Raw genomic sequence first — 27,414 nt, forward strand, 5'->3', positions numbered from 1 at the left:
TGCCTGATTGCAGCTTTGTTCTGCTCATTCCTCTCCTTCCGAAGAGTTCACCTCTCTGCAAACAGCACCTCAGCGAGGGGCAAATCTCTCTCTATTCACCGCTCTAACCTCACTACTGTTTGCCATCTCAAAGTAAAGCAATTAATCGAATTTTTCCCTGTAAGGAACCATATCGACATCAGCTGCATGAGTAAGACAGCCAATTAAACATCGCCATGGTAACACTCCTAATAGCAGCCAGGAGACACCATGATGGAATGACGGCCGTGCCGCTTTCTTCAGCTGCCACGCTCCAGCCAGGAGCGAGGGAACCATTAGCAGTTGAGTCATTCCTGGGCTTCTTTTGTTCAGCTTCCCTTTTTATTTCAAGATCCTCAAAGACTTTTTTTCAATGACAACTTTAAACTAGGACCTGACGGAAGAGAAATTGAGAGGGAATGATACATAAACTCTTGTACCTGCCTGGGGCTTCTCTGGGATGCCACATAAGGTACCAATTATGAGTGAAACAGATGAGAAGAATGAGGAGTTCATGGAGGGGTTAAGAACAATGTCTTTGACCGAAACATTTACAGAAGTGTAGAAACTTCTGAGCTTTATATCTTTCTATAACACTGAGCCCAAAAGGGAGTCCAGGAACAATTCAGCACCTCAATCAGATATTAGGATCCTAAAACACGCACTCAGCTGACAGTTGGATCCTGAAGAACTTGGGCACTTTGGCACCTCAGTTTTCTGCACTGAAGCCCCCCAAGGCTTCCCCTGTATAAAATAATGCCAGGTTTCCTCATGGGCTGGTAAGAGGAGGGGAAGGAGGACGCGAAGTGACAGATTATATATATAAGCACGAGAGCACAGGACTTTCTGGCACGATGGGGAGGCCAGTCTCCCTTCCAGCCCTTCTCCAGGGATGCTGCTGCGCTTCACACGAGACTCACCAACACAATGCACTGAGCAGCTGAACTACAGAGGAGATGAGAAACCATTCGCCAGGGGAAACACCCATGCCCAGCTGGGCACCACTCCAATAGCTCTGTCCCAGGTTTAATCCCACGGTGTCAGGGTACCCTGGGCAAGCGCGTCAGCAAGGGCCGCAGATCTGCCCCAGATTCCAGCTCCCGAGTGTCACCAGCTGACACTGGCTTTTGGGAGCACCACGGGGCTGCACACATTCCTCCAAGGAATGGTGCCAGTTGGCCAGGAATACCTTCCAAAGCCACTTGGCAGAGCTGTCGTTACAGACACCAGAACTAAATCCACAGCCATATAGTTTTGGAGACAGGTTAAGAAAATTAATCCTGAATGTATTCCCATTTCCTGAGTATGACACACAACCTGTGCCTGACCAGGGGTGATAAGGAACCCCCAGAAGTCCAGCGGATCTGCCCCAAACACCCCTCTTCCCCTTGTGAAAATTATTCCCTACATTGCAGACTGAGCAGCCGCAAGTCAAGGCAGCTTCTCTGTCTTGAAACGATGTGCTGCAGTTATCTCACAGCAGATTAATGACACGAGTGCTTTCCTGAGGAGGAACAGGTACAGAGCCATGGTGCGTAGTGGTCTGGGAAAAGATGCTACAAAGAATTGTCTTGGCACAAATGCTGTAACTGGGGCAAGAAAAGTGACAAATATCTTTGCAGCACGTAACTGCGACATCTTGGCAGTGCTGTGATATTCATGTGATTAATCTTGAGATCTAATCCCACACCTGCCTATACACAGAACTGAAACCGGCAATATGCAATTGCCATTTTTACCCTTGCTCCAAAGACTGCAGAATGGCTCTGCTCTGTTTGTATTTATTTATGAGTGTTTCTCCACTCACCTGTACAGCAACCACAGAAAGGACCTCAACTGAGATCCTGTTAAATTCATCAAAACAGCCCCAGGCTCCCGTCTGGGAAAGGCCTTTGTAAATATTCCCACAAGACTGGAAAAACAAAACAGAAACAAAGATTACAAGAGTGAAATCATAAATGGAATCAACTCCAGCAAAAAATTGATTTTATTTCCCAGCCTGTTTATTTATAGCAATTTACAGTCTATTGTGGGTATTTAGAAAAGTGCATGGAAACAGCAGGCACAACTCAATTATAATATTTATAGCTCTGCGCAGCTTGCCACTTTATCTGCTAATTGCACTTTCTCGATATATCTGTGCACCAGTTTCATTTAAAGGTCACTTGTGCTGAATTACTGATGGTCCCGTTTCCTGGGAGAGCCCATAAGCTAAATGAAATATGATCCGAGGCTACCAAAATCACTGTACCGTGCCAGACTGGCAGAGAGCAAGACTCAGCCTAATGATTCAGTGCTCTGTAGCGGCTGAAGGTTCACTATGTTTTGGGTTTATTCTGGGAGAGGATCCTGAGAAAACCAGGACAGGTCCCTCCCCGTGCCAGGGGCTGCCAGGTCGCGAGCACGCCGAGAAGAAACGACCAGGGTCCAACTATCAGCACAGCCTTGGTCTCAACTGAACAGACCAACATTTTTGAAGAATTACACATGAAATCTAACTCCAGAAAGGAAGGGAAATGCATAATGAGGCAGAGAAGATAGTTCGGGTCTCTGCCTCCTGAAGAACCTTGTGCAAATCTTAGAGAAGGAACGGGAGGAGAAGGAAAAGGCATTCAGCTTAAAGGAGTGTAGCAGGGATTTGGAGAGAGGTGATCACAGAATCCCAGCCTGGTGGGGCTGAAGGGACCTCTGCAGATCCCCCAGTCCAAGCCCTGCTCACGCAGGGTCACAGAGCAGATCACACAGGTGGGTCCAGGCGGGTTTCAATGTCTCAGAGAAGGAGACTCCACACCCGCTCTGGGCAGCCTGGGCCAGGCTCTGGCACCTCCCAGCAAACAAGTCTCTGCTCATGTTCAGATGGAGCCTCCTGTGTTTCAGTCTGTGCCCGTTGCCCCTCACCCTGGCGTTGGGCACCACTGAACAGAGTCTGGTCCATCCTCTGACACCCACCCTGAGATATTGATCCCATTGATCAGATCCCTCTCAGCTTCTCTTCTCCAGCTCAACAGCTCCAGCTCTCTCAGTCTCTCCTCACAAGAAAGAAGCTCCAGACCCCTCAGCATCTTTGTAGCCCACTGCTGGACTCTGTGCAGTTATTCCTTCTTAAACTGGGGAGCCCAGAACTGGACACAACTCCAGATGTGGCATCACCAGGGCAGAGCAGAGCGGAAGGAACAACCTCCCTTGACCTGCTGGTCATACCTCTCCTAATGCACCCCAGGTACCATTGGATTACTCTCATCCTTCAGGTTTGCTCGGGCCCTGAGCATCCCCAGCCCCATGTGACCGCACTGCAGCCGAGGTGGGAGCCATACCTTGTAGTCCATCTGCTCGGAGCAGTTAAACACGTACACCATGATGCCCAGGGCTCGCCCCAAATCTTTCGTAGTCTCCGTCTTGCCAGTGCCCGCAGGGCCTGCAGGTGCTCCGCTCCTGGTCAGGTGCAGTGACTGGGTCAGGGTGATGTAACATCTTTCACAGTGAATGATGAATGAAAAAAGGAAATATGTCCAATAGGTCAACTGTGGGCTGCAGGGCAATAGCACTAGAGCATTGCACTCAGCAGAGCCTCTCCTCTGAAAAGCTGTACGTGAGCAGGGGTCATGTCTGAGCTGAAAGCCTTCTTGGCATTAATTACCACCTCTGCTCAGCTCTGTTTTCTCCAAGAGATACTCATCTTCCACCAAGGTCTGCCCAAACCTCTTCATGTCCAGCTTGTGTTCTCTCTGGATCCTCATACAACTCATGGATATTGGGCACATCTCAGGCAGTATGAGAAAAGGACAGCTTTTCTGGAAGACCTGTCACTGACAGAAACCTGCTCAGGTGGCCTATGAGTGAACCCAACTCAAAGCTGCAGCAAGTCCCAAAGTTTCTCCATCATGTTGATGATGGACACTGGGGTGGTGTCCACATGTGAGTATCTATACTACCTGTATAAGCCACAGAGGTGTAGTCAATATAGCCAACAAAACCTGATGATACCTGGGGGCTTGACGCAGCTGACTAACACAGGTGACTAGAGCCACCTGAGATGCTCTTGGTTGCTGAAATGTCACATAGGGTGGAGAGATATGACAAGGGGTCCATAGGAGACTTTTACACTTCTGGATTGGCAGCTGGAAGCCAGGTGGGACAACACAGAGTATCTCAAGTAACCCTAGGTGTCCCCACTGAGGCAACCAGGTAGATGTCTGCTTCAAGATGGGATGAAAGCTCTCTAGACTCACCAGCTTTATGGACTGTGGACATCTTGTGCACAGGAAGACACCCACAAGTGTTTTAATGTGTGAGCTGAATCCCACCCAGGGATCTGATGTACAAATTCCCCAGAGGGTACCACCAAAAACCAGATAAGAGTTAGAGCTCGACCACTGGAGTGCTGGGACATGGAGACAGAACAAGAGGGATACAGGTGTCTGAACTAAATCCATCTTTGGTTGGCATCTCTCTCTCTACCTGTGTGGCAAAGCCCAGCTGTGACATTGTGTCCCAGGGACTTACCTGTCGGTCAGCGGAGTGATCACAAGCCGAGGGGTATTGCCAAGGTATTCATAGGAGTACAGGAACTGGGCGTCACAGATGTTGGCAAAGCAGTGCCGTTCCTCATCTGACCATCTGTGCCGGAGCTGTGACAGCCAAATGAAGGCCTGGGCATTGTCCACCTGCAACACACCCACAAACACCATCACAGGAAGGCCGGGGATGCCAGACACATGCAGCTCGGGGGCCAAAATAGCGACTGCTATAAAATTTTCATGGGGGATGACTGGTCCTCACTGCAAGGCAGGTGTGGTGAGGAAGGCCGCCTCCTTGCAATGCGGTGAGAAATGTCACCTCCCCATCTCCCATCAGTAAAGGGGAGGAACCAAATTAGTGACCACATTGGTGGGAGAGGAAAAAATTAATGGCCAAGAGAAAGAGCCTTACAAAAAGACTCCTGAATAGATTGAAGAAGCAGCAAGTCATGAAGAAGGTCTCATAATGCAACCAGAGTGAGAGAAGGAGCAGAGGCCATCTAGACAAGGAAGAGGTTGCAGACAGCACCAAGGAAACAGACTGGGGACAGGTGGACAAAGACAGGCATGGCCAGCGCTCTCTGCACAACCAGCAGGCAGGTCCAGATGCATCACTTCACCCCAGGCTGGACCGAGGCACCACTGAGCCCAGCTGAGCCTTGAAGACAGAAACCCTGTGAGCAGCCTGGCTGCCTCTGAGATGACACAGATGAGGGAAGAGCCACAACCCAATACATTCAGGGCATCTTCCCACCCACCTGCAAGGCTAAACACTTGGCATGGTGTCAGGGACAGGGGAGTAGTGCGGGAGAGGTGTTGCAGGAGAAGGGAGTCCCACATAAGTCCCTGTGGCCCCACACCAGACAAAGGACGCTACAAAGAACAAAGCTTGAATGCTTTTTCTTACTTTCTAAAGTCAAAACTGAGACTGAGTCCAGCAGCCTCCCAACACACCACCATCATCCACCAGCACATGTCTTGGCACCAGGACGCAGTGCCGCGCTCTCACTCCTGGTGTGAATCTGCAGCAACTACAAGTTGGTGTTGCAGGGCCATGACACAGCACAGCTCTGCAGGCTTACAGGGGCTTTCTGCACACTTACTACAAACATTGTAGAAATAAATTTAGTCATACGTCTCCCACTGAGACCGGCAGTGATCTGAATGGCCAGTGGTTGGGCCCCCTGAAGCCCCCTCTCCAGCACCCACAGAACTGTGCTGAACTGCCAACACCAACCTTCTGTGCTATCATCTTTGCCACCACATCCCGAGCATGCACGTCGATGGTGCAAATGGTCATGATTTTCTGTCTGTCGCCCTTGGAGAGCTGCCCGATCAGCATGGTAACGAGGGTGTTCAGCTGGGTCACTTGCTTCTTGTGCTATTCCTTCATCGCATTCTCGTAGCCTTCCTCCACCCTGGCAAAGGCAATCCCAACCTCGGTTGTCCACCAGATCGGGGTGCAGCAAAGCGCCACCTAGGGAAATAGGCTGGTTCAGTATCAGGGAAAATACCAAAGCTTCCTTATGTTCAAGAGTGTCGGATCCACAGGGAGATCAAGGATGAAACATCCGTGACATGAAATTAAGTATTTTTTCATACAGTAGTCACAGCAGACAGTACAACAAGGATCTGCTCCATGACATTCATTTAAAACACCATATCAGTGATAGACACATTTAGCAGCTAGTTATAAGTAAATCAGCACCTTTCACATGCCTGACACAGCAGAGGAGGAAGAGTTGGAGACCACGAGGTTGTCAGAGGTGCATCTGAGGGGCTCTTCACTCTTATCAGGCCTCACCACTTTGCCTTCCTGCTGCACCTCTCACTGCTCTGGCTGTACAGACTGCACTGCCCAAGCCCCTGGGCTCTGTCACCCAACCAAGAGCCCCAACCAGAGCATGGAGCTCAGCCTGAAAACTCCATCAGGAGACCGCCAGGATAAAGGACAACTCATCCTCCCTCTCTCCTGGATAGCAAGGTGGAGGCCAGAAACATGCCTGTCCACAGCTGCTGAAAGAAGGGAAGGGCAGGACTGATGGGGAACCCAAGAGCTACCTTTCCACGAGCCAGCCTGAGTGGTGATAAGAAGCAGTGGCAGATACCTGGGCAGGATAGTCAAAGAGCCATTGTTCCCTTGGTTTTTCCTCATAAGCCATGACGGCTTCTGTCATCTCATCTCTCACAGTAGCCCTCATGCTGTCTAGTACATGACTGAGCCAGACTTCAACCTGGAAAAGAGATTAAATCCCAGTAACACATTTGCTCTTCTTAAGTGCCTTTGGTAATTAGTGAAGATAGGAAATGAGGCAAGCATCTCAGTTCTCTTTAGACTGGACATGAGGGAAAGGTTCTTCACCCAGAGGTGCTGGACACTGAACAGGCTCCCAGGGAGGTGTCACAGCCCCAACCTGACAGTGTTCAAGGAGAGACTGGACAACGTCCTCAGACACACGGGGTGACCTGTGGGGTTGTCACTGCAGGGACAGGACTTGGACTCCATGATCCTGGTGGGTCCCTTCCAGCTCAGGACATTCTATGAGTTAACCAAACCTCACAGCCTCCTTCAGACTGGGTAGATTTGGCTAATTCTGGTACTGTAGGATTAGCATCTACTTCCAGACACCAAGAACAGAAGACAGATTTTTTTCTTGAACTCTAGCTACAGGAGGAACCAAAATGAACTCCGTCAATGAATAATTTGGTCAGGTGTGTTCCACCTCCAGGCCATGACAGAATCCCTGGTGGGATGTGGGCAGTCTGCCAGCAGCAGAAGAAAGATGCTGCCAAACTTGGGAACACAATTCCTGCTGAATTTCATATTTCACAGGCAAAGCCCTCAACAAGAAGACAGACTGAACGCAGCAAGCTCCATTGCTGGGGAGCTCAGTAGCCGGTATTACGTACTTTAGCTTCCTGTAATAGACCATGCAGAAAGGTGAAACTACCAGGATAGATAAGCTGAGCAGTAGCTTGATTCTTACATTTCATACTTTCACTCGTGGTATGAAATAATGAAGACTTGAGAAACAGGTAAAAGGCCTTCTCCTGCCAAACACACCCGTGCAGAGGTACTATGGAATAGCTTAGTCTCTTTTCAGTCTGCATCCCCTCCCTCACCGAGGATATTTGTAGCAAGCTTTAAGACTAACCTTCAAAAGGTCTTAGAAAAAATCAAATTAAAAACCTAGTCAGAAAAATGGCACAGCTCTTTCTCTCACAGTGGACTGCGACATCCACGTCCCCCCTTAGTGAGGACCTATCCAGAGTGACACGAAAGGTTGTGGTGTAAGGAGGTACTAAATCACCACCTCTTCCAGCTTTTCTCATGCACCAGGGGAGAGCAGTGAAGCTCTATGACGTCTTGGCAAGGGATCTCACACGAGGGGCAGGGGAGCAGACTCCACCGGACAGTTTTGATAGACAAGGACTTCCCTCTCACCTGCCCACTGCAGTCACAGGGCTCGCTGAAGCTGACGTACTCCTCCTCTCTGCTGTACATTCCCAGGCCAACCTTGGTTGGCTTTTGCTCAGAGTCCAGCTGGAATTTCATCCTGGCCAAACTGTCAAAGAGTTTGGAAAGATGACGTTGCACCTGCAAAACGGGTTGTATAAATAAAGCAACCGAGATAGGACGAGCGGAATGAAGATCACTATACATGTCACAAGCAAAATCATGTTAACAAAATATCTTGGATATTTAGGTAGCACCACATCTTCTCAAATGTGGCCAACATACTGCCAACAAAAGCCTCTTGCTGTCTCTTGTAATACTTCCACCTATTTCTACGTAATTTAGAAAACAGAGATGCCTTAATAAATCATGTTTCTCCATTGGGAAATCTTCCATACAGAGCAAAAGCATAGAAAACATTGAAACACCTCATGACTCCTACCCCAAATTTCCCTACATGTAGTGATGAGAAGTCTGTAGCCATTTCTCCACCTCATCCTATTCTCAGCACAACGTGGAGTTTTCTTCACTATGAACTTTCCTGTTTTTCCACTACTAGAAACTGATTTTGTGCTAGTGAAATATCCTAAATTCTCTTTCATGGAGAAGAAAGATCTTTATTTCTGCCTAAGACCTATGATAAACAGCCCAGACCTCCTATAGAACAACCATGTTCACCAAAAGCACTCTTCCAGAAGGAAAAGAATAATTCAGTTCTTTCCTGTTCACCTCCATCTGAGTCTGCAAAGCCAACAGGGAGATGCTGTGGGCTCTCAACATCAGCATCTGCCTGCTGGGAGCTGAGCAGGTCACCAGCACTTCTTCCAGACCACTGCGTAACACACAACTGCATCACTGCGCGCCCCACGCCAATGAAGGTGAGATTCTCCTAGGATTGACGTCCCCACAGAAAGGGGAAGCTCCCAAAGCAGTCCCAGACAGGAGCTGCCTCTCTCAATTACAGCAGAGAGGTAGAAAAACTCCCACAGGGGAGATGAGAAATGAGGGAAAGGGACCTGGGGGTCCTGGGGACAGCAGGGTGACCATGAGCCAGCACTGGGCCCTTGTGGCCAGGAAGGCCAATGGTACCTGGGGTGGGTTAGAAGGGGGTGGTCAGTAGGTCAGAGAGGTTCTCCTGCCCCTCTGCTCTGCCCTGGTGAGACCACATCTGGAATATTGTGTCCAGTTGTGGCCCCTCCGTTCCAGAAGGACAGGGAACTGCTGCAGAGAGTCCAGCGCAGCCACCAAGATGCTGAAGGGAGTGGAGCATCTCCCGTGTGAGGAAAGGCTGAGGGAGCTGGGGCTCTGGAGCTGGACAAGAGGAGACTGAGGGGGGACTCATTCATGTTTACAGATATATAAAGGGGGAGTGTCAGGAGAATGGAGCCAGGCTCTCCTCGGTGACAACCAGTGATAGGACAAGGGGGAATGGGTTCAAACTGGAACACAGGAGGTTTCACTTAAATTTGAGAAGAAACTTCTTCTCAGTGAGGGTGTCAGAGCCTGGCCCAGGCTGCCCAGGGAGGTTGTGGAGTCTCCTTCTCTGCAGACATTCAAACCCCCTGGACCCCTTCCTGTGGAACCTCAGCTGGGTGTTCCTGCTCCATGGGGGGATTGCACTGGATGAGCTTTCCAGGTCCCTTCCAACCCTGACATTCTGGGATTCTGCGTGAGATGCCCAATGCTCTGATGCTTTCAGAGAAGGAAGGGTGGAGGTGGATTTGTCCATCTAATTCTGACTCACTGACTCACAAAGAACTACAACCCTCCCTCTCATGAGCTGTGCTGCAAGTGGACGCAGCTTCTCACACACATACAAGCAGGGCCAAACCCTGGGAGGTGCTAAGTGACTCTGAGAAGCACAGGGCACTCAGCATCCCCCCAGATCACAGAATCATTTTGGGTGGAAGAAACCCTCAGGATCAAGTCCAGCCATACCCTAGCTCTGGCACTAATCCATGTCCCTAAGAACCTCGTCTAAATGTCTTTTAAACCCCTCCAGGGATGGTGACTCCAGCACTGCCCTGGGCAGCCTGTTCCCATGCCCCACAGCCCTTTCTGGGAAGAATTTTTTTACAATATCCAATCTGAACCTCCCCTGGCACAACTTGAGGCCATTAAGCGTATCTTGAGGCCATAAGCTTATCTCTTTTCAAACCGTAAGTAAACCGTAGAAACTTTTTCTTACATGTAGAAGCTTCTGGTCACAAATCCCCAGCTGCCCCTTCCCAGACCCTGTCCAGTCTGGAGGGTTCGGACACAACCCCAGCACTTGCTGCGATCCTGCTGCCAGAGCCCGAACGCACCTGAATCTGCACAAGTTCAGCACCCAGTTCACGAGGATAATGTCATTGTGTATTTAATCCTCCTTTAGGAATCATCAGACTTTGAAACTACATTGGGAAGGCTGAGAGTGTATCTATGTATGATACTGCTTGACATTTACTTTGATTTTACTGCAAATACTTTTGAATAACAGAAAACACCAGGAATTTCTTCTTACTCAACAGAGCATTTCAACACAGTATCTTTGCTTCCTGTGGTTTTTTTTTCCTCTTCATTTTAAATATCAATCAACTATGTATTTATGATACTCTGTGGGCTGAAATCACCCAGCAGCAGACACAGATAGAAGCAGCGTTACAGGTTAGAGGTAAACAACAGCATTTCCAAATACACATGCAAACCTGCTCCATTCCTGTGCTCACATCAATACTGAAAATGGTGGAAAGCCTGAAGAAAGTGAAAATACTCGCTACCAAAAGACAGAATTAGGACTTTGTTCATCATCCAACACTCGCCTTTTGCTGTGAACGTTTTGACTGGTTTTATGCACCAACCTCTGAATAAAAGATGCGTCCCAAACAAGGCCAAGCAGAGCTGTGCAGGGGTGGGTGGCAACCCAAGGAAGTCCTGCCTTGGCCACAGCCACTGTCTGACCACCAGCTGTCTTACCTCTTCCAGGCTGTGTTCTGCTCTTCCCCTGTAAACAGGCCATCCCAAAGACCTTTGCATGGGGGAAGGAAGAAGTGGCTGACTAGCAGATGTCTCCTCTGCCTAAAAACAGAGACGTCTCCAAGCCCTCGGTTGTCAACACTGTCACATTTGAATGACCGGTCTGTGGCTCTTTCAACAACAGATGCTGTTTGCTGGCATCCCAGCTTGGGGAACCAAGCTCAGCAACAAGTTTTGGCTGAGATCCTCAAGAAATGGTTTCCCCCGACCTCACTGTATCCCAGCAGAAACAAACCCACTGTTTTTATGGTATCAAGAACATAGCTCTGCTCTGTGCAGTGCTTTCAGAACCATCTGCAAGCATCACCAGGGACAGATGGGACAACATACAGTGTGCGCATTGCCTTTCAGAGACGACAGATGAAGGCCAGCAGTGAAAGAGTTATTGTTAATCCAAGTGAGGGTGGGAGAAAAGGCACTCAAGAAAGGATAAGCTACAGCTGAGTCCCTAGACAGCATCTTCCACCCTGACATTACTGACAGCTGGAAAATGTGAAGGTGACATAGTGCAAGGCTTACCAGCTGTGGGTTGGTGCCATTGGAAAGAATATCCAATACATCTGCTGAAGAAACAAAGTAAAATCTGGGAAAGGCCAATCTTTTCATGTCCAAATATTCAGCCAAAGCCTTCTCACACAGGGACAACCTGGGGAGAAGAGCAGAAAAATAGAGCCCAGGACAGGCGGGTGAATATCCTTTAATGTGTCGTGCTACAGTTTGGGTTATCGAGCAGATTCTCCCCTCCCATGGGGAAATGCCAGACATGAGCTGAGCCTGCAGGCTGGTCCTTTACAGCATTTTCCAAATAGATAACAAAGCACATAGTAACTCATAGATCTCTCTCCACTCCCAAGGGTCAAACAGACAAAGAGTCAGAGAATCCTCACCAAAAAGCAGAAACACAGGTGGAAGAAGAGGCTAGAAAGGCTTTGCAGTCTGACTTACTGTTTTAGACAAGCTCTCAACTGCCACAGGTGATTTCACACTAGGATGAAAGTTTCCAAAACTGCTTTTATTCTAATGAGCACATTTTAAAGTCTGATTCAAACCTACTCAGCTTTTTGTGCTTGTGAAGCCTGAAAAGAAACTTGTTTGCTCCGTTCTAAAATGAATCTCTCAGTGTTTACATGTTAAACTGCTGCTGAGCTTTCAAAGTTCATAAATAACATGCAGTTAGTCCTCTGTGGGGAACACGGGCCTTATCTGTTTAGGAAGTAAAATTAGATCTCCATTTTAAATGGATAGTTATTACTGACACAACAGCTATCACGTTAACTTGTTAGGTGTGTTCCAGGTAGAGTAGCTCATATGTTAGGTGAGAACTGTATCCATCTCTGGACATTAAGGTCTTTCTCAGGGAGTTTAGTTATACCATCTGTGAAGGGTACACACACAAAGATAATTTTGTTAATTAAAGCACATGGGATCAGCTCTGCTGCAGATATCCCTGCTTGGACTGCTAAATAGATATTTAAGACACCAAATTTGGGGTGGCAGTGAGGCCACATGTTATTAAAACCAACTGAGTGCCTAGCTTTGTATGTGTGCAAATCAATATTCAAGATAAGAGTTTGCACATACGCAAAGCCAGAATCCACCTTGGGGGCTTCAGGGTGATGGATCATGAATAAAAAGACTCAATGTGTGAATGCAAAGAACGCACAGTCCAGAAGGAAAGCCTTGGAGCACAGGTTAAACCAACTTATTAGAGCTGATCCCAGTCTCTGACAAAATCCTGGGACTTGTACCTACCTACTCTGAATGTCCTCCAGTTGTTGGGACAGACCTGGTTTATTGGTGGCCTCAACCACATTTGGGGTTTTCTGAGTTTCATAGGCCAGTTCTTTAAAGTCCACATCAATCCCTTCAAAGCGTTTGGAGTCCTAAAAAGCAACACAAACATGTTCATGGTAAAACATGGATTTTGTGCTAAAGGTCTCCATCCTCTGGGTGCTGTCTTTGGGTTGAGGGGAAAACCTTCTGTCCAGTGCAGACAGGGACCCCTCCACCATTCCAGAATGGCTCTTCCACTGACTTGCCTGAAACTAGTCTGCAAACAGGCACTTGCCTTCTTGTCACTGTATCCCAAAGGGGTTGTGGATAAAGTGCTCCATGCAGGAGGCAATGTCTAGGACCAACCATTTTCATGGGATTTAATTCCCCTTGGAAAACCTCATAAATCTCTCTCTCCCATGTCCAGGTGAAGTACCAAGTTTCCCTGGCTGCAGCAGCAGGAGATGCTCCCACGCCGTGGAAAGGCTACCAGCCTCATGTGAGTGCACTCCTCCCCTCCTGCTACAGCACAGGAATCCCAACACCCATCCACAAAACGGGTATGATGACTCTTGTAGAGGAGAGCCCTTCCTTGCCTTCAATGAGGGTATGGAAACCCCACGTCAGCACCGGAGGCCCACATCAACAATTATGCTCCATATCTAACAGGGACTCTGAATTTCTGGAGCTAAACACTGAAGAATAAAGCAAGCTATGTTCAAAACATCTCTGCTCCTCCCTTCTTCCCAGGTCAGGCCTCCTAAGTGAGGCGGGACACTGAACAAGTGTTCCAAGCAGTCCAGGTAACACTTCCACGCTACCCTGTGTTCAGCCCCAGGAGCAAGGCTCCATCTGGAAGGTTGAGCCCTCCCTACACTCACGCCACAGATCCAGCTCCAGGTGAGCATCCCACAGCCTGTCAGCACATCCCCCCAGCCCTGGATGCATCCTGAGGGTGCTCAGCTACAGAGACTTTGAGCTTCAGTCTTTCTTTTACGGAAGAGAAGCTGCTGACTGAGCCACCTGTGTCCCTGGAGCCAAGAGGGCCCCGTGTCCTGGTGCATCCAGCACGGCACGGCCAGCCGGGCAGGGAGGGGATCGTCCCGCTCTGCTCTGTGCTGGGGCGGCCTCACCTGGAGCATTCACTGTGTGCAGGGCTGGGGACACAGGAGAAAAGGAGATAAAGCTACTGGAGGGTGTCCAGAGGAGGGACATGAACTTGGTGAAGGGTTCGGAGGGGAAACCGTATGAGGAGCGGCTGAAGTCCCTGGGTTTGCTCAGCTGGAGCAGAGCAGACTGAGGGCAGAGCTCATGGGGCTGCAGGTTCCTCAGCAGGAGCAGGAGGGGCAGGGCTGAGCTCTTCTCTGTGACAGTGACAGAACCCAGGGAATGGCAGAAGATGTGCCAGGGAGGGTCAGTGGGACATGAGGAAAAGGTTCTTCACCCAGAGGTGCTGGACACTGAACAGGCTCCCAGGGAGGGGTCACAGCCCCAACCTGACAGTGTTCAAGGAGAGACTGGACAACATCCTCAGACACATGGGGTGAATTGTGGGGTGTCCTGTGCAGGGACAGGAGTTGGACTTGACAATCCTGATGGGTCCTTCCAAGTCAGGACATCCTATGGTTCTATGGTTCATACCACTGCCAGACAGCTACTGAGATGCAGACAGCTGCCCAGCAGGATGCAAATGTAAATCATGATGCAATTTCATACATGACATTAGATAGCTCCTGGATATTAAGAGCTTGCTGGCACATGGTACAGCCTCAGGGCACTGGTTATCAGCACCTGTATATATTGCCCAGTGAGCGAGGTGTGCCCAGAATCATAGAATCATTTAGCTGGAGGAGACCATTGAGATCACTGAGTCCAACCATAACCTAAATCTAGTACTAAACCATGTTCCTCATCTATACATCTTCCAGGGCTGGTGACTCCAGCACTGCCCTGGGCAGCCTGTTCCAATGCCCCACAGCCCTTTGGGGAAGAAATTGTTCCCCAGATCCAACCTCAGCCTCCCCTGGTGCAACTTGAGGCCGTTTCCTCTGCTCCTGGCGCTTGTTCCTGGGGAGCAGAGCCCGACCCCCCCTGGCTCCAAGCTCCTTTCAGGCAGTTCAGAGATCAGAAGGTCTCCCCTCAGCTCCTGTTCTCCAGCTGAACCCCCCAGGTCCCTCAGCCGCTCCCATCACACTTGTGCTCCGGCCCCTCACCAGCTCCATTCCCTTCTCTCAACTTGCTCCAGCACCACAAGGGCTTTCTTGGTGTGAGGGGCCAAAAACTGCCCCCAGGACACTCAGCACAGCGTGCTCTCTGAAGCAGATGGAGGAACAGTCCAAGCAGAGCAGAGTGCAGGGTTGGAGACAGAACAGTGTGTTGTCCAGGGGTCAATGGGCTGCGCACATCCCCTCGTGGGTGTTCGTCCCCCAGTGGTGCTGTCAGCGATGCTGCTCGTGAACAGGGACGGGGGTCACACAGCCAACTGTGGGTCACTCGTGAGTGAAAGGCAGGTTCCTCCACAGGGCTGCGAGTGGTCCAGCGGGGCCAGGAACAAGCTTGGAAGATTTTCTAAATAATCAAGAGAATAGGGAATAAGACTGGAAGCTGGACTCAAAGACAGCCCTGAGGAGGTCACAACCCTGAGGAGGGCATCAGTGACAACTCTGCTCAATTTTCTGAAGCTGAAGTGGGAGAAGAGCTGCTCTCCTGCTGCACCAGCACTGGAGGCAGGGAAGCGGATACTGCAAAGCTGCCTGGTCCAGCTCTGATTTGACAATTTGCACCATCTGAGTAATTATCTCCGTCTTCTCCCCTCCAAGGAAAGAGGGAACATGCCTGTATCACTGAAGGAAGCCAGCAGCCTCCTGCTCAGCCTCCAGGAACTCTGCATCTGCTGTGCAATGGTGGAGGGGAGGAAAAACAGTTTCTCAGCAGGGTTCAGGCACAACCAACAGTACAAAAACAGCCTGGGGCAACACTGGGGAAACTGCTGTAGCATTAAGGGAGCCTCCAAGAAAGCAATGCAGCAAGAGAACAGTCCTGCTTGGGGGAACACGGCAATATAGACAACCTTCTTCTGTGTAATGGAGGCTCTTCTTCAACGCTTTCCACACAGGAAAAATAGGATTTGGGATTTCATACCTTAGGAAGCTGTGCCCGTATATCTTCTGAGCCTATGAATATGCTCTCCAAGTGAGACCACGTACGCTGCACTTCGAACCAGAGAGAAATGACGGAATCTGTTGTGGACAGCTTCCTCTGCCATATGGACACTTCCTCCAAGAAGAAAGCAATACATTTGGATGTCATTAAATTCTGCAGCTGCACCTGGTTGTCTTCTAAAGTTTCTATGAGTTCCTCGTCTGACTTCAGCAACGGGATGTTCGTCCGGGGGTGAGGCTCATACTGAAACTCCATGGTGCTCCAAGTCATTTTTAGCTCCTTCAGGACTTTCTCCATACTCATTTCTCGTACCGCTTTGTCCACAATGCCACGAACCTCATCCTCAAAGTTATGGAGGTTGAGCTTCAGGAGGTCAGCCAGCGTGGTGTCCGAGTCCATCACAAACCTCACACCCGTCACCTGCATCAGCTGATTCCAGTGCCTTTCCCTAATGGCGGGATTTTGAAGTTCTGCCACAGCTTTCAGGGCCGTCAGCATGTTCTTCACCTTGCTGTCCAGCACAGTGAAAGCATCCCACGCCCTCACCTCCTTATCCAAATTCCGAATCTCTCTTGCAAACTTTTTACACTCCAGATCCATGTTTTCCACGTTAATATCCGCCCATTTGGTGGTCTGCCAGTCATCAAGGCAAGTGCCCACAAGGGAGATCATATCCCAGAGCTCTTTGAGAAGACACAGCTCCTTTCGGCACTGCTTCAGTTGTTTATAGTCTGGCACTATGACTTCAAACAGACCAGCTGATTCATAAATCGAGGTCATGGCTGACTCCATTTGTTTAATCTCAATGTGCTTTGTATCCAGCAGTTGATAAGGCTTTTTGGTGTCAAACCTAGAAAGAAATGTTTATTCTTCATAAGTGATATTGTAACAACTTCTAAAGAAAACATAAAACAAATGGTGCCTCTGAGACACAAAGCAGACATGATACATCTATAGTACCCATTGATGGTGCAGCCACATGGCACTGCTGACAACCCCTTTAAGCAATATTGTGCACTCAGCATCCAGATTGAATCTCTTGCTAACACCTTACAGTGTTTGCAGGGACAAAACACCCAGGGCATAACAGATACAACACCGTGAGCAGGTAGGAAATGTATGCAAGGGTTCAAGAACACATCCTCAGGACACTCCGAGATGATCCCATGAAGCTTTTCTTCCTCAGGGCTTCTCTGATGTTATAATTTCACTGTACCTGAATGGTGCTTCTTTCCGAAATCGCTCTCTGAATCTGTGTTGCTCAACATCAAACGCCGCACAGCTCTTGCGCACAACTGTCATTTCGTTCGCCTGCAGAGGAGCCACATGCTGCTTCACAGCTATCGCCAGCTTCTTTATATTGTTCCATTTTTCTGGCAGCTCCTGCAAGCAAAATTTAAATGACGGTAGGCAGTATTTGCTATTTGATATAAGATGTGACTGATCTGTTTATGGACAATCACAGAACAGGAAAAGCAACAGATTCCATGCCTAAAACTGCAAGGAAGTTTTGTTGTGATGCAAAAGCTAAACACAATTTGGGATAAAACTTATCAGTTATCCACAATTTTGAAGACGAATGAAGACTGAGACTTTAAAACTGACTGCTCTGATTGCAAAAACATGTTAAATAACTTCAGAAGAAGGGTCCCAGACCAGATCCTGGGCTCCCAGGATGGCTCGGTGGTTGAGAGAGCACAGTTCTCCTGACACCGAGCCCAGCGGGACCCAGAGCTGGCTGGAGGCAGGAGGGTGGGCTGAGGATGCAAGTTCATCAGATCGTCCGGCTTCCCAGAGCTAATTAAGAAACAGAGCCTGGGAAACTTCCAGCCAGCTCTTAGAGCAGAAGATATTATGCCAGAAGGACTTCTACAGAGCTTTCTGGGGCAAATCCCTCCAGCCTGCCTGTATAATATTAGTACTAAATAAGACAGTTTCTTTCTCAGGACTGCATCCAAGCTGCTGGTGCACAGCACTGCTAACAATCCACCCTTTGCACCTGGGATTTTATTTAGAAAGAGATTTGATTTCTTCTCTTCTCACTAGACTTCTCGAGCCAAATCCTCACCCCAGACAGTGACACCAGCCAGGGCTCTGCTGTCCTCAAGTCCCACAGCTTTGCTCTCCCACTTCCCCAGGTACTGTGCCAGCCTACAGGAAAGACTTTGGGCTTCTTTTCATCCCAGTGCACATAGTTGAGAAGACTAATGGAGATGCACCAACACTATGCAAAGAAGCGAAATAACCTGGAGGCAGCAGAGGCGGCCAGAGCAGGGCCAGTCCCTCCTGAGGGGTCTCTTTCTGGCACTTCATGTTCCAGTCTCTGTAGAAATCACTATCCATGACCATAGCAGGGCACACATGGAGCTGCTTCCTTGTCCTCCTCATACAAACTATCAGCTCCAGCCCATCCATCTTCATGGCCATGGAGGGAGCGGTACCTGGAGGAACTTACTTTGGTTTTCCTACTGTGTACAGCAGTGAATGAATTATTCAACTATGTGTTGCTGTCACTTGCCAGAAAGAACGAAACTGTTTTGTTATCTCCTACATCTGAATGGCTGCCCTGCATACCTCATTTCTTCTGTCAGAAAAATAAATCAGTTGTTCAAATCTACACGCACAAACAGGCACCAAGCAAGCAGCTCTTGGGCAGAGGAATCAGCAGAGCTGGGTTCCCCATAGCACCATTTTTTATGCTGAACTGAAGCTGCTGTAGCAGCCAAAACATTCATTTAATGCAGCTCTTCTGTTTTTCAGGGTGTCTGTAGGAATCCAGTTATCTTTAGGACCCTTACCCGTGTCAGATTTGGTGATACAACCATCCGTGGATCACGGCTGCACCAGCAGAAAACTGGGGGATTGCTAAACCCCGCTCAGGTCCCATCCAAGCCTGCAGCAGAGGGAGGAACTTCTCCCCAAAAAGCTCTGCCTTAAACCTGGTGTCCTACACAGAGCCCTCTGCACACAACGCCCCGTGACTAAGGGGTATCCATCAGTACGCAGCCACACGCTCCTCCACCGTAACATGGTGACTGCTGCCAGTTCCCCAAGGCTGGCTGGGCATCCCACAGGCTTTTCCAGCCTTCACCTCATGGTCCCCGGTCCAGAAATGAGAAGAATTCCCCAAAGAAAAATTGATTCATCAGGGCCAGATGCGGAAAGGTGCTGAAATACTTTCATAACGTGCTCCCAGTGATGTCCTTTGGGTCAAGCAGATTGGGTGTTATAGACCTAGTGGAGGACTGAAGTCCTATGAGAAGGCGACTCCTCTGCCAACATTATCCTTCCCATCTCCACAGTTGCCAAGAACTGGCTTATTTAAAAATAATTATAATTCAAACTAATTAACAGATGTATTTGAAAATGCATTAATTTTTTTCAAGAGTAATCGCTGAGAGTTGGAGCAGGCAATTCTATGTTTTTCATACATAACAAAAGGCTTAATCTCTGCTTTAAAAGAAAAACCTCAATATAACTCCAAAATTTAGAGCTATTAAGGCACATCCCACAATAGTAAAATACTATCCACTGAGGCCCTCTAATGACAGGGAGTGGGGCTTTAAATATTCCTGCAATGCTCTTAAGCTCATACTCTTTGACGCTGGCTACTTGGCAAACCGCCGTGTCCACCGCAGCTTTTCACCCACCTCCAGTTGCTTATAGACTTCCTCCGGCAGCTCTTGCTCATACGTCTTCAGCAGTTCGACGGTTTGCTTCAGGGGCTCGAACATGGCATCGGTGACACTGTGCCTTTCCTTAACGGCCAGGAGATGCCCCATGATCTCCACCAAACCATCATAATCGCCTTTTTCAACCTTTTTGCTCAAACCTTTGTCAGCAGTTTTTATGAACTCGTCCAGGTCAGACAAGCTGTAGAACACAAAACAGGAAAGCACCAAATGAGAGCAGTTCCTACCGGAATCATCCAGGCAGCTGGACTGGCACGGAGAGGGAAAGGCCTGGCTAACTCTGCCCATCACATGGCAACATGCTGAGGGCATCAGAACCACAGTTCATGCTCACAGGGATCCATAGATGTGGTACAGCTTCCTGTGAGGAACGGATAAATGGGTTGGGACTTCACAGGTTGGAGAAAAGGCATTTGAGGAGCACAAGTCTTACGAGGAGCAGCTGAGGGAGCTGGGGCTGTTCAGCCTGGAGAACAGGAGATGAGGGGAGACCTGATCTCTGCAACTGTCTGAAAGGAGGTTGGAGCATGGAGGGGGTTGGTCTCTTCTCTCAGGTAGCAAGTGATAAGATAAAATGGCCTCAAATTTCTCCAGGGGAGGTTCAGATTGGGTATTAGGAAAAAAATTATTCACAGAAATGGCTGTCGGGCCTTGGAACAGGCTGCCCTGGGCAGTGGTGGAGTCACCATCCCTGGAGGGGTTGGATAGACATATAGATGAGGTTCTCAGGGACATGGGGTAGCGCCAGAGTTAGGTTATGGTTGGACTCTGTGATCTTGATGGTCTCTTCCAACCAAACAGATTCTATGACTCTATCCTATGATTCTATAAGGGAGACCTGTGAGCTCGGGTCTGTGGTCTCAAGAGAGTGAATTTGAAAGGACAGTTTTCATGTCATCTCTTCCAATACAAGAATTCAACAAATGAACCTGGTAGGTTGTAAAGCTACAACAAACAGGGATTCTTCTTCGCACGCTGCCTTATTTCAGAGGGTAAGTCTCTGCTGCAGAAGGATGCAGATGTTAAAAATTCACAGCGGTTCAGAAAAGCAACCGAACATTTGTGGGAGAAAAAAAAATCCATCCAGGTCTTTAGATACAAAGGTACAACCCATGACTCTCAAAGTCCTCAGGTATGAATGGTTAGAGACAAGGAGACTATTTGGGGGAAGTTTCCCTACCTGCTTCTTGATCTCACCAGCTGCTGGACACTGTTAGCAGAGCTTGATGGGCTCCTGGATCTTTGGTCCTTTCCATTCTTCCCTTCTCAAAACGCTTACTTTTGAAGTGCCCGCTTAAATTCTGTGGATGCTGCTGGACCAAAACATAGCCCTAAACACTTCACCTATTAAAGACTAAACTGCTGAGTCAGGAGCTCTTAATAAGAACTCCTAAATGCCTGTTCTAACCTATGCAAAAACCTCTTTGCACAGGAATTATCGTGCTGAAAAGAACACAAGAGATCACAGCAGCCACCACACGCAGCAGCCTTCACTAGTACATATGTCTGTAAATATTTCTTCGTAAGCATCCAAGCCCTGTGGCATCCTTCAGCTGCTACTACTCAAATAAATCACCTAACACATCATCCTGCAGAGACCAGGCGGCTGAGCAGCTATTCAGAGCAGGGAACACATGTTCATTCAAAACTTACATCCAAAGCTCCTCCTTTTTGTAACCTTGAAACTGCCTCCCCATGACTGCTCATGCCAGGCAACCCAAATTACTTTTTTTACAAAGAGTGCACTCAAAAGAGCACTGCATTTAGAAACGGAGCAAGTATCTCATGGCATTAATGCAGCTTTACTGATGGCAAATTCAACAAAATAAGCATAGAGCCCTAGAAGAGATTAGATTAGTTGGACCAGGATGAACAGACAAACAGACATCCTGTCCAACACCACACAGTAGGTCGCAGCAGCATCAGCTCGCAGGATGTCGATGGTACCGAGTTCGTGGAACTGTTTGCACTTTACACACTCAGCTGGACCAGCTGCTCCCAGCAGAGACGAGGGGATGAAAGTTAGCAGAGATGCGATGGAGCTGGCAGGGGGTGTGTGCCCCCTCCTCTTGCTCCTGTATTAGCCTTTTGCTTATCAGTGTGAAATGATAAAGCCCAGCCAACACAAGAGAAACCCACTTTGGTTCTGGGAAGAAGAGGTAGAACGGTTCCTACCTGTGCATGACGTGGTCCATGAGATGCTGCTTGAACACCAAGCTCCACCGTTTAATCACATTCAGCAGAGACGCTTTGAAAGGCCGAGCATCAACTTTCATCCAACTCTGGAAAATGCTGATGGGCTCGATGCGATTCACCTCCTCATAGATCTTCTCGTAGGAGTCAATCTGCTCTCGGAACTGCTGCAGCGTGGGAGGTGACTCAGGGACCCCGTTCTCTGCATGGGCCTCGATTTCTGCCGCAGTGAGAATGTGCCCGTAGAGGAGGAACTGGCGGAAGAACTCCTTTCTGTCCTCCCCGTACAGGTAGGAGTAGTGGTCGAAGGCACTGCGGTAATCACAGCAGGCCGCCATCACGGCCTGCACACGCCCCATCAGCTCATGGCGCATGTCGGCCAGGTCAGCCATGTCCTCCATGTCAGCCTGGAGAGAAGAGGAGAGGAGCTCGCAGTGATGCGGGGGCAGCGTGGCACCTCCTCACTGCCACACAGCGTGAGGGAGCTCCACAGCCACGGACCTGGTAGTGGAGGAAGCCGCTGTGCTCAGCCAGCCTGGGCACCAGCGATGAGATCCGGTAGATGTCGTTGAGAAGACCTTCCACCACGTCGTAGAAGCCGTCGTTTGTGCCAGGGTCCAAGGAGGGTTGAAATATCAAATCTGGGATCACCAAATCCAGCTGCACCTCAAACAGGGGAGGAAGCCCTGCCTTGGGATCTGGTAGGGAAGAACAGAGGTGCCAGGTTATTTTTGAAGGGGAGAAAAGTGATCTAGAGCCACCACTAACATCCCACCACAAGACACACACATGCCCCACAGGGACACCAGGCAGGTGGGACACCCACTCGCTGGGTCCAGTGACATTGTGTCTGCATACAACGCAGAGGGGAGGCTGCCAAACCAGCTGGTGTTCTGGTACCCACAGGAGATACTGGAGAACAGATGAGACACAAGTGATTTAAGGACCGGAAAAATGCTGTGGAGGGAAGCCTTAAAGAGACCAGGCTCTTCAGCTAATCAAAAGGGAGTCTGAGAGCTGAACAATTACAGCGCATAAGTACTTAAAGAGGAGAAAAACAACAGGAACCAAGAGGCTCTTTAATTTAGTGGAGAAAGGCATGAAAAAATAAAACACCAACTGGTTTCACAAATGTGAAATTATGTGCTTGTTTTTAACAAGATGGTGAGGAACTGGATGCAATTCTCCAGCTCAGTGTGCCTCCACATCCAGGAGGGAAGCGTTCTGAAGATGTGCTTTAGCTGGACACAGCTGCTCTCAGCAGAGTGACCCTCCGTGGCAGCCTTAGGCAGGAGCTCTGCTTTGGTGACCCCTCTCCTCACTCCTCAGTGATGGAGGTTTTTCTTTCATGTCTTTCATCCACAGAACCAACTCTTGAGACTCTCCACAAACGAAAGGTTGTGTCACCTTGATGCTTTGTGCATGGGAGGTCAGGAGATGGCTGATGCCCAAGAACAGACTTGGAATGATGCCCCAATTTTGTCTGTTCACAAATCCCAGCAAATGGTGCACAGTCATCTCTGTCCCTTCCCTTGAGCAAGGCTTTGCTCCAGTGACCAGGGGACAGAGTTACCCTCTGAGTCTGGAGGCTCCTCCAGCACTTGCTGTAGACAATGCAAGAGGCAGAGTAGAAAGACCACCACAAGTCAAAGCACAAAACAGAAACTTCCTTTTGGTGAGACTGAAGATGGTATCACGGCCAGAGCTGAGGAACCAGCAGTTACCTGTGTTTTCGAGGAGGTACTTGAGTGAGCACTCAATGGCAGTGAAGAATCCATCCAGAACTATCTCATCCACGTCATCCACATAGGCCTTCCAGATGTCAGATGCTGGGTCTGCAAGTAAGAGGCTCTGGTTTTCCTGGAAGAAAAAGATGACACTTTGAAATACAGCGGGGCTGAGTCTGTCCTACAAGAGCTGCCCACAGCTGAGGACTCATGGCAATGAGCACACAGGTACCAGCCCTGCGGGGGGTGAGAAACCAGACAGACGGATGTTGCTGCTGGTAGCATGGCCACAATTTTCTCCTTCTGTCAAGGGCTGCTTTGTCATCTGAAGCAACTCAAAATAATCACAAGGTAAAAATGGAGTGCGTGAGAGACTTAGCAGCCCTGCAACCTTCTCCTCCCTCTTCTCTGAGGCCAAAGGGCTCAAGGGTGCTTTGCAGACCTGGGCCAAAGGCTCATCCCAATGCCTGAAGCCTCAGTCCTTGTGGCCTGTATAATGTTACCTTGGGTGGATGAGTCCTTCCAAGTGGACTGCTTACACCTCTGCCCTACAAATGGTCATCTCAAAACAAGAGAACTTTAAAATTCAGAAAAGGGTTTTTAAATAAACCAAGTGAAAATAGTTAAAGATTGGGATCAGAAGACAAACGGTTGGCTTACAGCCTCCCTTCTCAGCTTATTGCGTTCCTTACCTCCAGGCAAGTTCACAGTCAGGAAATTCACGGTTTTCTAGGCCACAGAATGGCCCCATCCTTCTTGCGTCTCCTCTTCCACACCCACAAGACCAGCCTGGGTATCCATCCCCTGCACCTCCCAGGCTCTGCCGTGATCCTGTTCGCCTTGCTATGCCCTCTGAGGGCTCTTTCTCCTAAGCCTGCCAGGGGCTCTCAACACAGGCACGGGCTCAAAAAAAACGTAAGGTCCAGCTTGCAGTCTGCTGCCAGGGGTTCAAAGCTGGCTGTATTTCATCTCTGGGGACACAGGAGAGGGTGCCATTCCCAGTGGCATGGCAGCTTGGCACACACGAGATCATAGAATCATTCTGGTTGGAAGAGACCCTCAAGATCATCGAATCCAACCATAACCTAACTCCACCACTAACCCATGTCCCTAAGAACCCCATCTGTACATTTGTTAACACCTCCAGGGATGTGACTCCACCACTGCTCTGGGCAGCCTATTCCAAAGCTTCACAATCCTCTCTGTGAATTATTTTTTCCTAATATCCAATCTGAACTTTCCTTGGTGCAACTTGAGGCCACTTCCTCTCATCCTATCTCTTACTACTTGGGAGAAGAGACCAACCCCCTCCATGCTCCAACCTCCTTTCAGACAGTTGCAGAGAGCAAGAAGGTCTGGCCTCAGCCTCCTCAAGATAGAGTGGCATTGCCAATTGGGCTTGAGTCAACCCAGAGTTGCTGCTCCCCAACTTTACACATCAACGCTGAGTGATTAAACTGTTAACAGAGCAAGCCAGGGCTCTGGTGCCTTGCAGACTCACCTCCACATTTTGCTGACACAAGAGAAAGGGGAACTTCACAGGACTGAACACTATGGGAATGCCCATTTGAAAGCACCACCCCCTCTTCACCGTCCCATGCCCTTGTATTTGACAATGCCCCCTTGTCACTGGTGTTCTACTGAACCTTTACTCCAGAGGCCTCATCCTGGTGCAAAAGGGCAATGCAAGCCAGCATCTCACTGTCCTGCCTGTGCTTGTGGGTGCACGTACCCAAACTCTCTGTGCTCTTCTCTCAGCAGCCTCAAGACTCACCTGCTCCAAAGAAGACCTGAACACCCAAGGGAAACACAGCAGACCAGCTCTTGGCCCCTTTGCTGCTGTTCCTCCAGGTTTGACCAGCACAGCAGGACAGAGGCATGGGGACATCCTATTTTGGGCCACGGTGCCTTTCCCTCCCCAGGACCTTCATGCTGCTTTGCAGTTGGTCCTGCCCTGTGAGCCACCAGAGCAGCGGTGCCAGCCCTTCTGCCTTGGCCACAGCCCCATGTTCTCTCCGGTCAATTTAGGAAGTGTTCCCATCTTTTGGGTGTAGCTGGAGGTGGTTGAGCCTGTCACAGCTGTAGCAGCAGGACAACGTGGGCATAGTAAAATCCTCGCCGTGGGTTCAGAGGGTACAGAAGTGGGTCAGAAGCCCAAGGCTGAGTGCAGACAGTGAAGTAAGGTGAGCAACAAGGGCTCAGTGTCCCAGAGAGGGTCAGCCCAGTCTCTCCAGAGTCCAAGGCCAGATGGTGACCCTCAGGAGTGGGCTGGACCTAAAATCCATCTGCCTTCCAGCCAAGGTGCTGTCCCTGACACGCTAAAACCTCTGGGCAGGTGAGGCGCAGAGATTTGGGCTTTCTCCTGCTCTGCAAAGAGGACTCTCAGCTCTGGCAAAGCCACTGGAAAAAACCCAGGGTTCAGACAGCAGCTTTTTTCTTGTTACTCAGCTTCTCCCTGGACTGACAGCGTCACCTCCTGCTCCCACAGAGGAACAACAAGCCTAAAGCAGAAAGGTCAGCCACAGCCAGCTGCCTCTCCATTTTAAGGTGAATATTTCGGAGGAGTTTTTCCTCTGAGCAGGATCCCAAAGCCTGATGCACGACTCCCCTCTCATGGCTTCACAAGAACCAGGACTGGGAGCCAGACTGGGCTGCATCGGCTCCCACTCCTGCTCCAAACTCGGTGCCTGGTCAGCAGCCCCGCACACTCAGCTGTACCAGCTCACCCATCAAAGTATTCCTTAATCAACAACAGGTAAGTTTTTCAAATGAGTTAAGGGAGTTAATTTTAAGGTGAAGCAGCTCTGGACATTTTCACCAGAGCGGAGAGACACCCAGAGCCTATGAAGAGTCAACAAACCCCTGGAGAAGGTCCCCCCTCACCTTCACCAGCAGATGAATCCTCTGCCCTGACTCTCGGACAAGGCTGTAACGCCGTTCCAGGCGGTCCTGACAGTCCTCCAGGCTCAGCAGCGATTCTCTTTTACAATCTCTTCTCACAAATATGGGCGACGCCCACGATCCCACGATGGTCTGGATCTCCTCAACATTGTTTTTGGCTTTCTGTATCCTCTGCTTGAGGTCATGGACATCATCCATCACCACGGAGATGTGATCCCAGACACCTGGTAAAAAATGAGATGATTGACTACTTTTTTTCAGAGCTGCATGGCCAAGCTCTTGTGCACTCTCCATAAGACTTTTCCCCCACGGTTTCATGTATTTCTCACCCATCATTAACACAAGAGACTTACCACCTCAACCAAAAGAGTCACTTCTAGCTCCCTCCTACCCCAACAATCCATGGTACAGCTGCAGCCTCTGTTTTCTGCCAGGAGCACCAGCACCGTGGGGACGTCTGACACTTCCCCCTTTCCCGTACCCAGATTTAATCTGCTACCAGAGAGAGAACAAGGACAACAGGCTGAGTGTTCCTGCCACTGTCACTAGAGCAGGGACCCACAGCCCCACAAACACAGGCTGTGACAGCCCAAGGTACCAGCGAGGGCTGCATTTAGATTCAGGGAACTTCATCTGCAGGAAAGTCCCTTCATCTTTGTTGTGCAATGGAGAAAGAGTTTTTCAGCATGAGGAATTCTGCTTTGCAAGTTCCCAAGGGAGGACACTTGTTCCTGTTCATACCACAAGCCTGATGACAGAAATATATATTCCAACAGCGAGCAGTTTGCTTTCACCAAGAGGAAACAAATTGTCTTCCTCCATTCTGCTTTGCAGTTAAAACTGATCAAGCAAGAACACTGGTTAAATCATCCCAAAGTCACGGTGCACAAACCTCACCACTAACCACAGTATTTCATCTGGCTGGAAAGGATAACGAGGTGGCCCTGGCCCCCACCGGG

At 49.3% G+C, this 27,414-nt stretch overlaps 2 protein-coding genes across 9 annotated transcripts in view; both read right to left on the reverse strand.

Moving 5' to 3' along the window:
* Positions 1-5,901, reverse strand: part of LOC139825728 (dynein axonemal heavy chain 9-like) — a 36,548-nt gene extending 30,647 nt beyond the window's left edge. For 5 of the 8 annotated variants that reach the window (XM_071799806.1, XM_071799803.1, XM_071799805.1 and 2 more), the window contains exons 1-4: positions 5,773-5,901; positions 4,522-4,682; positions 3,333-3,489; positions 1,826-1,930 (exon numbers count right to left, since the gene is read on the reverse strand). In XM_071799806.1, the coding sequence (XP_071655907.1) occupies positions 1,826-1,930; positions 3,333-3,489; positions 4,522-4,682; positions 5,773-5,877 (528 nt within the window). In that variant the 5' untranslated portion in view covers positions 5,878-5,901. Of the gene's footprint in view, positions 1-1,825; positions 1,931-3,332; positions 3,490-3,691; positions 3,749-4,521; positions 4,683-5,772 lie in introns of those variants that run through there. The other 3 variants (XM_071799802.1, XM_071799804.1, XM_071799808.1) reach the window with 3 other exon arrangements.
* On the reverse strand, positions 5,896-26,669 carry LOC139825729 (dynein axonemal heavy chain 9-like). The gene is made up of 12 exons (XM_071799809.1): positions 26,438-26,669; positions 23,552-23,687; positions 22,329-22,525; positions 21,810-22,234; positions 19,593-19,815; positions 17,159-17,325; positions 15,922-16,792; positions 12,760-12,890; positions 11,527-11,653; positions 7,981-8,133; positions 6,644-6,769; positions 5,896-6,012 (listed from the first exon to the last, which is right to left on the reverse strand). The coding sequence occupies exons 1-12, from the start codon at positions 26,651-26,653 to the stop codon at positions 5,917-5,919; spliced, it is 2,868 nt and encodes a 955-aa protein (XP_071655910.1). The 5' UTR covers positions 26,654-26,669; the 3' UTR covers positions 5,896-5,916.
* Between the last annotated feature and the right edge of the window lie 745 nt (positions 26,670-27,414).

This window comes from Patagioenas fasciata, chromosome 28 (genome assembly GCF_037038585.1).
Source record: "Patagioenas fasciata isolate bPatFas1 chromosome 28, bPatFas1.hap1, whole genome shotgun sequence".
Lineage (NCBI taxonomy): Eukaryota > Metazoa > Chordata > Aves > Columbiformes > Columbidae > Patagioenas > Patagioenas fasciata.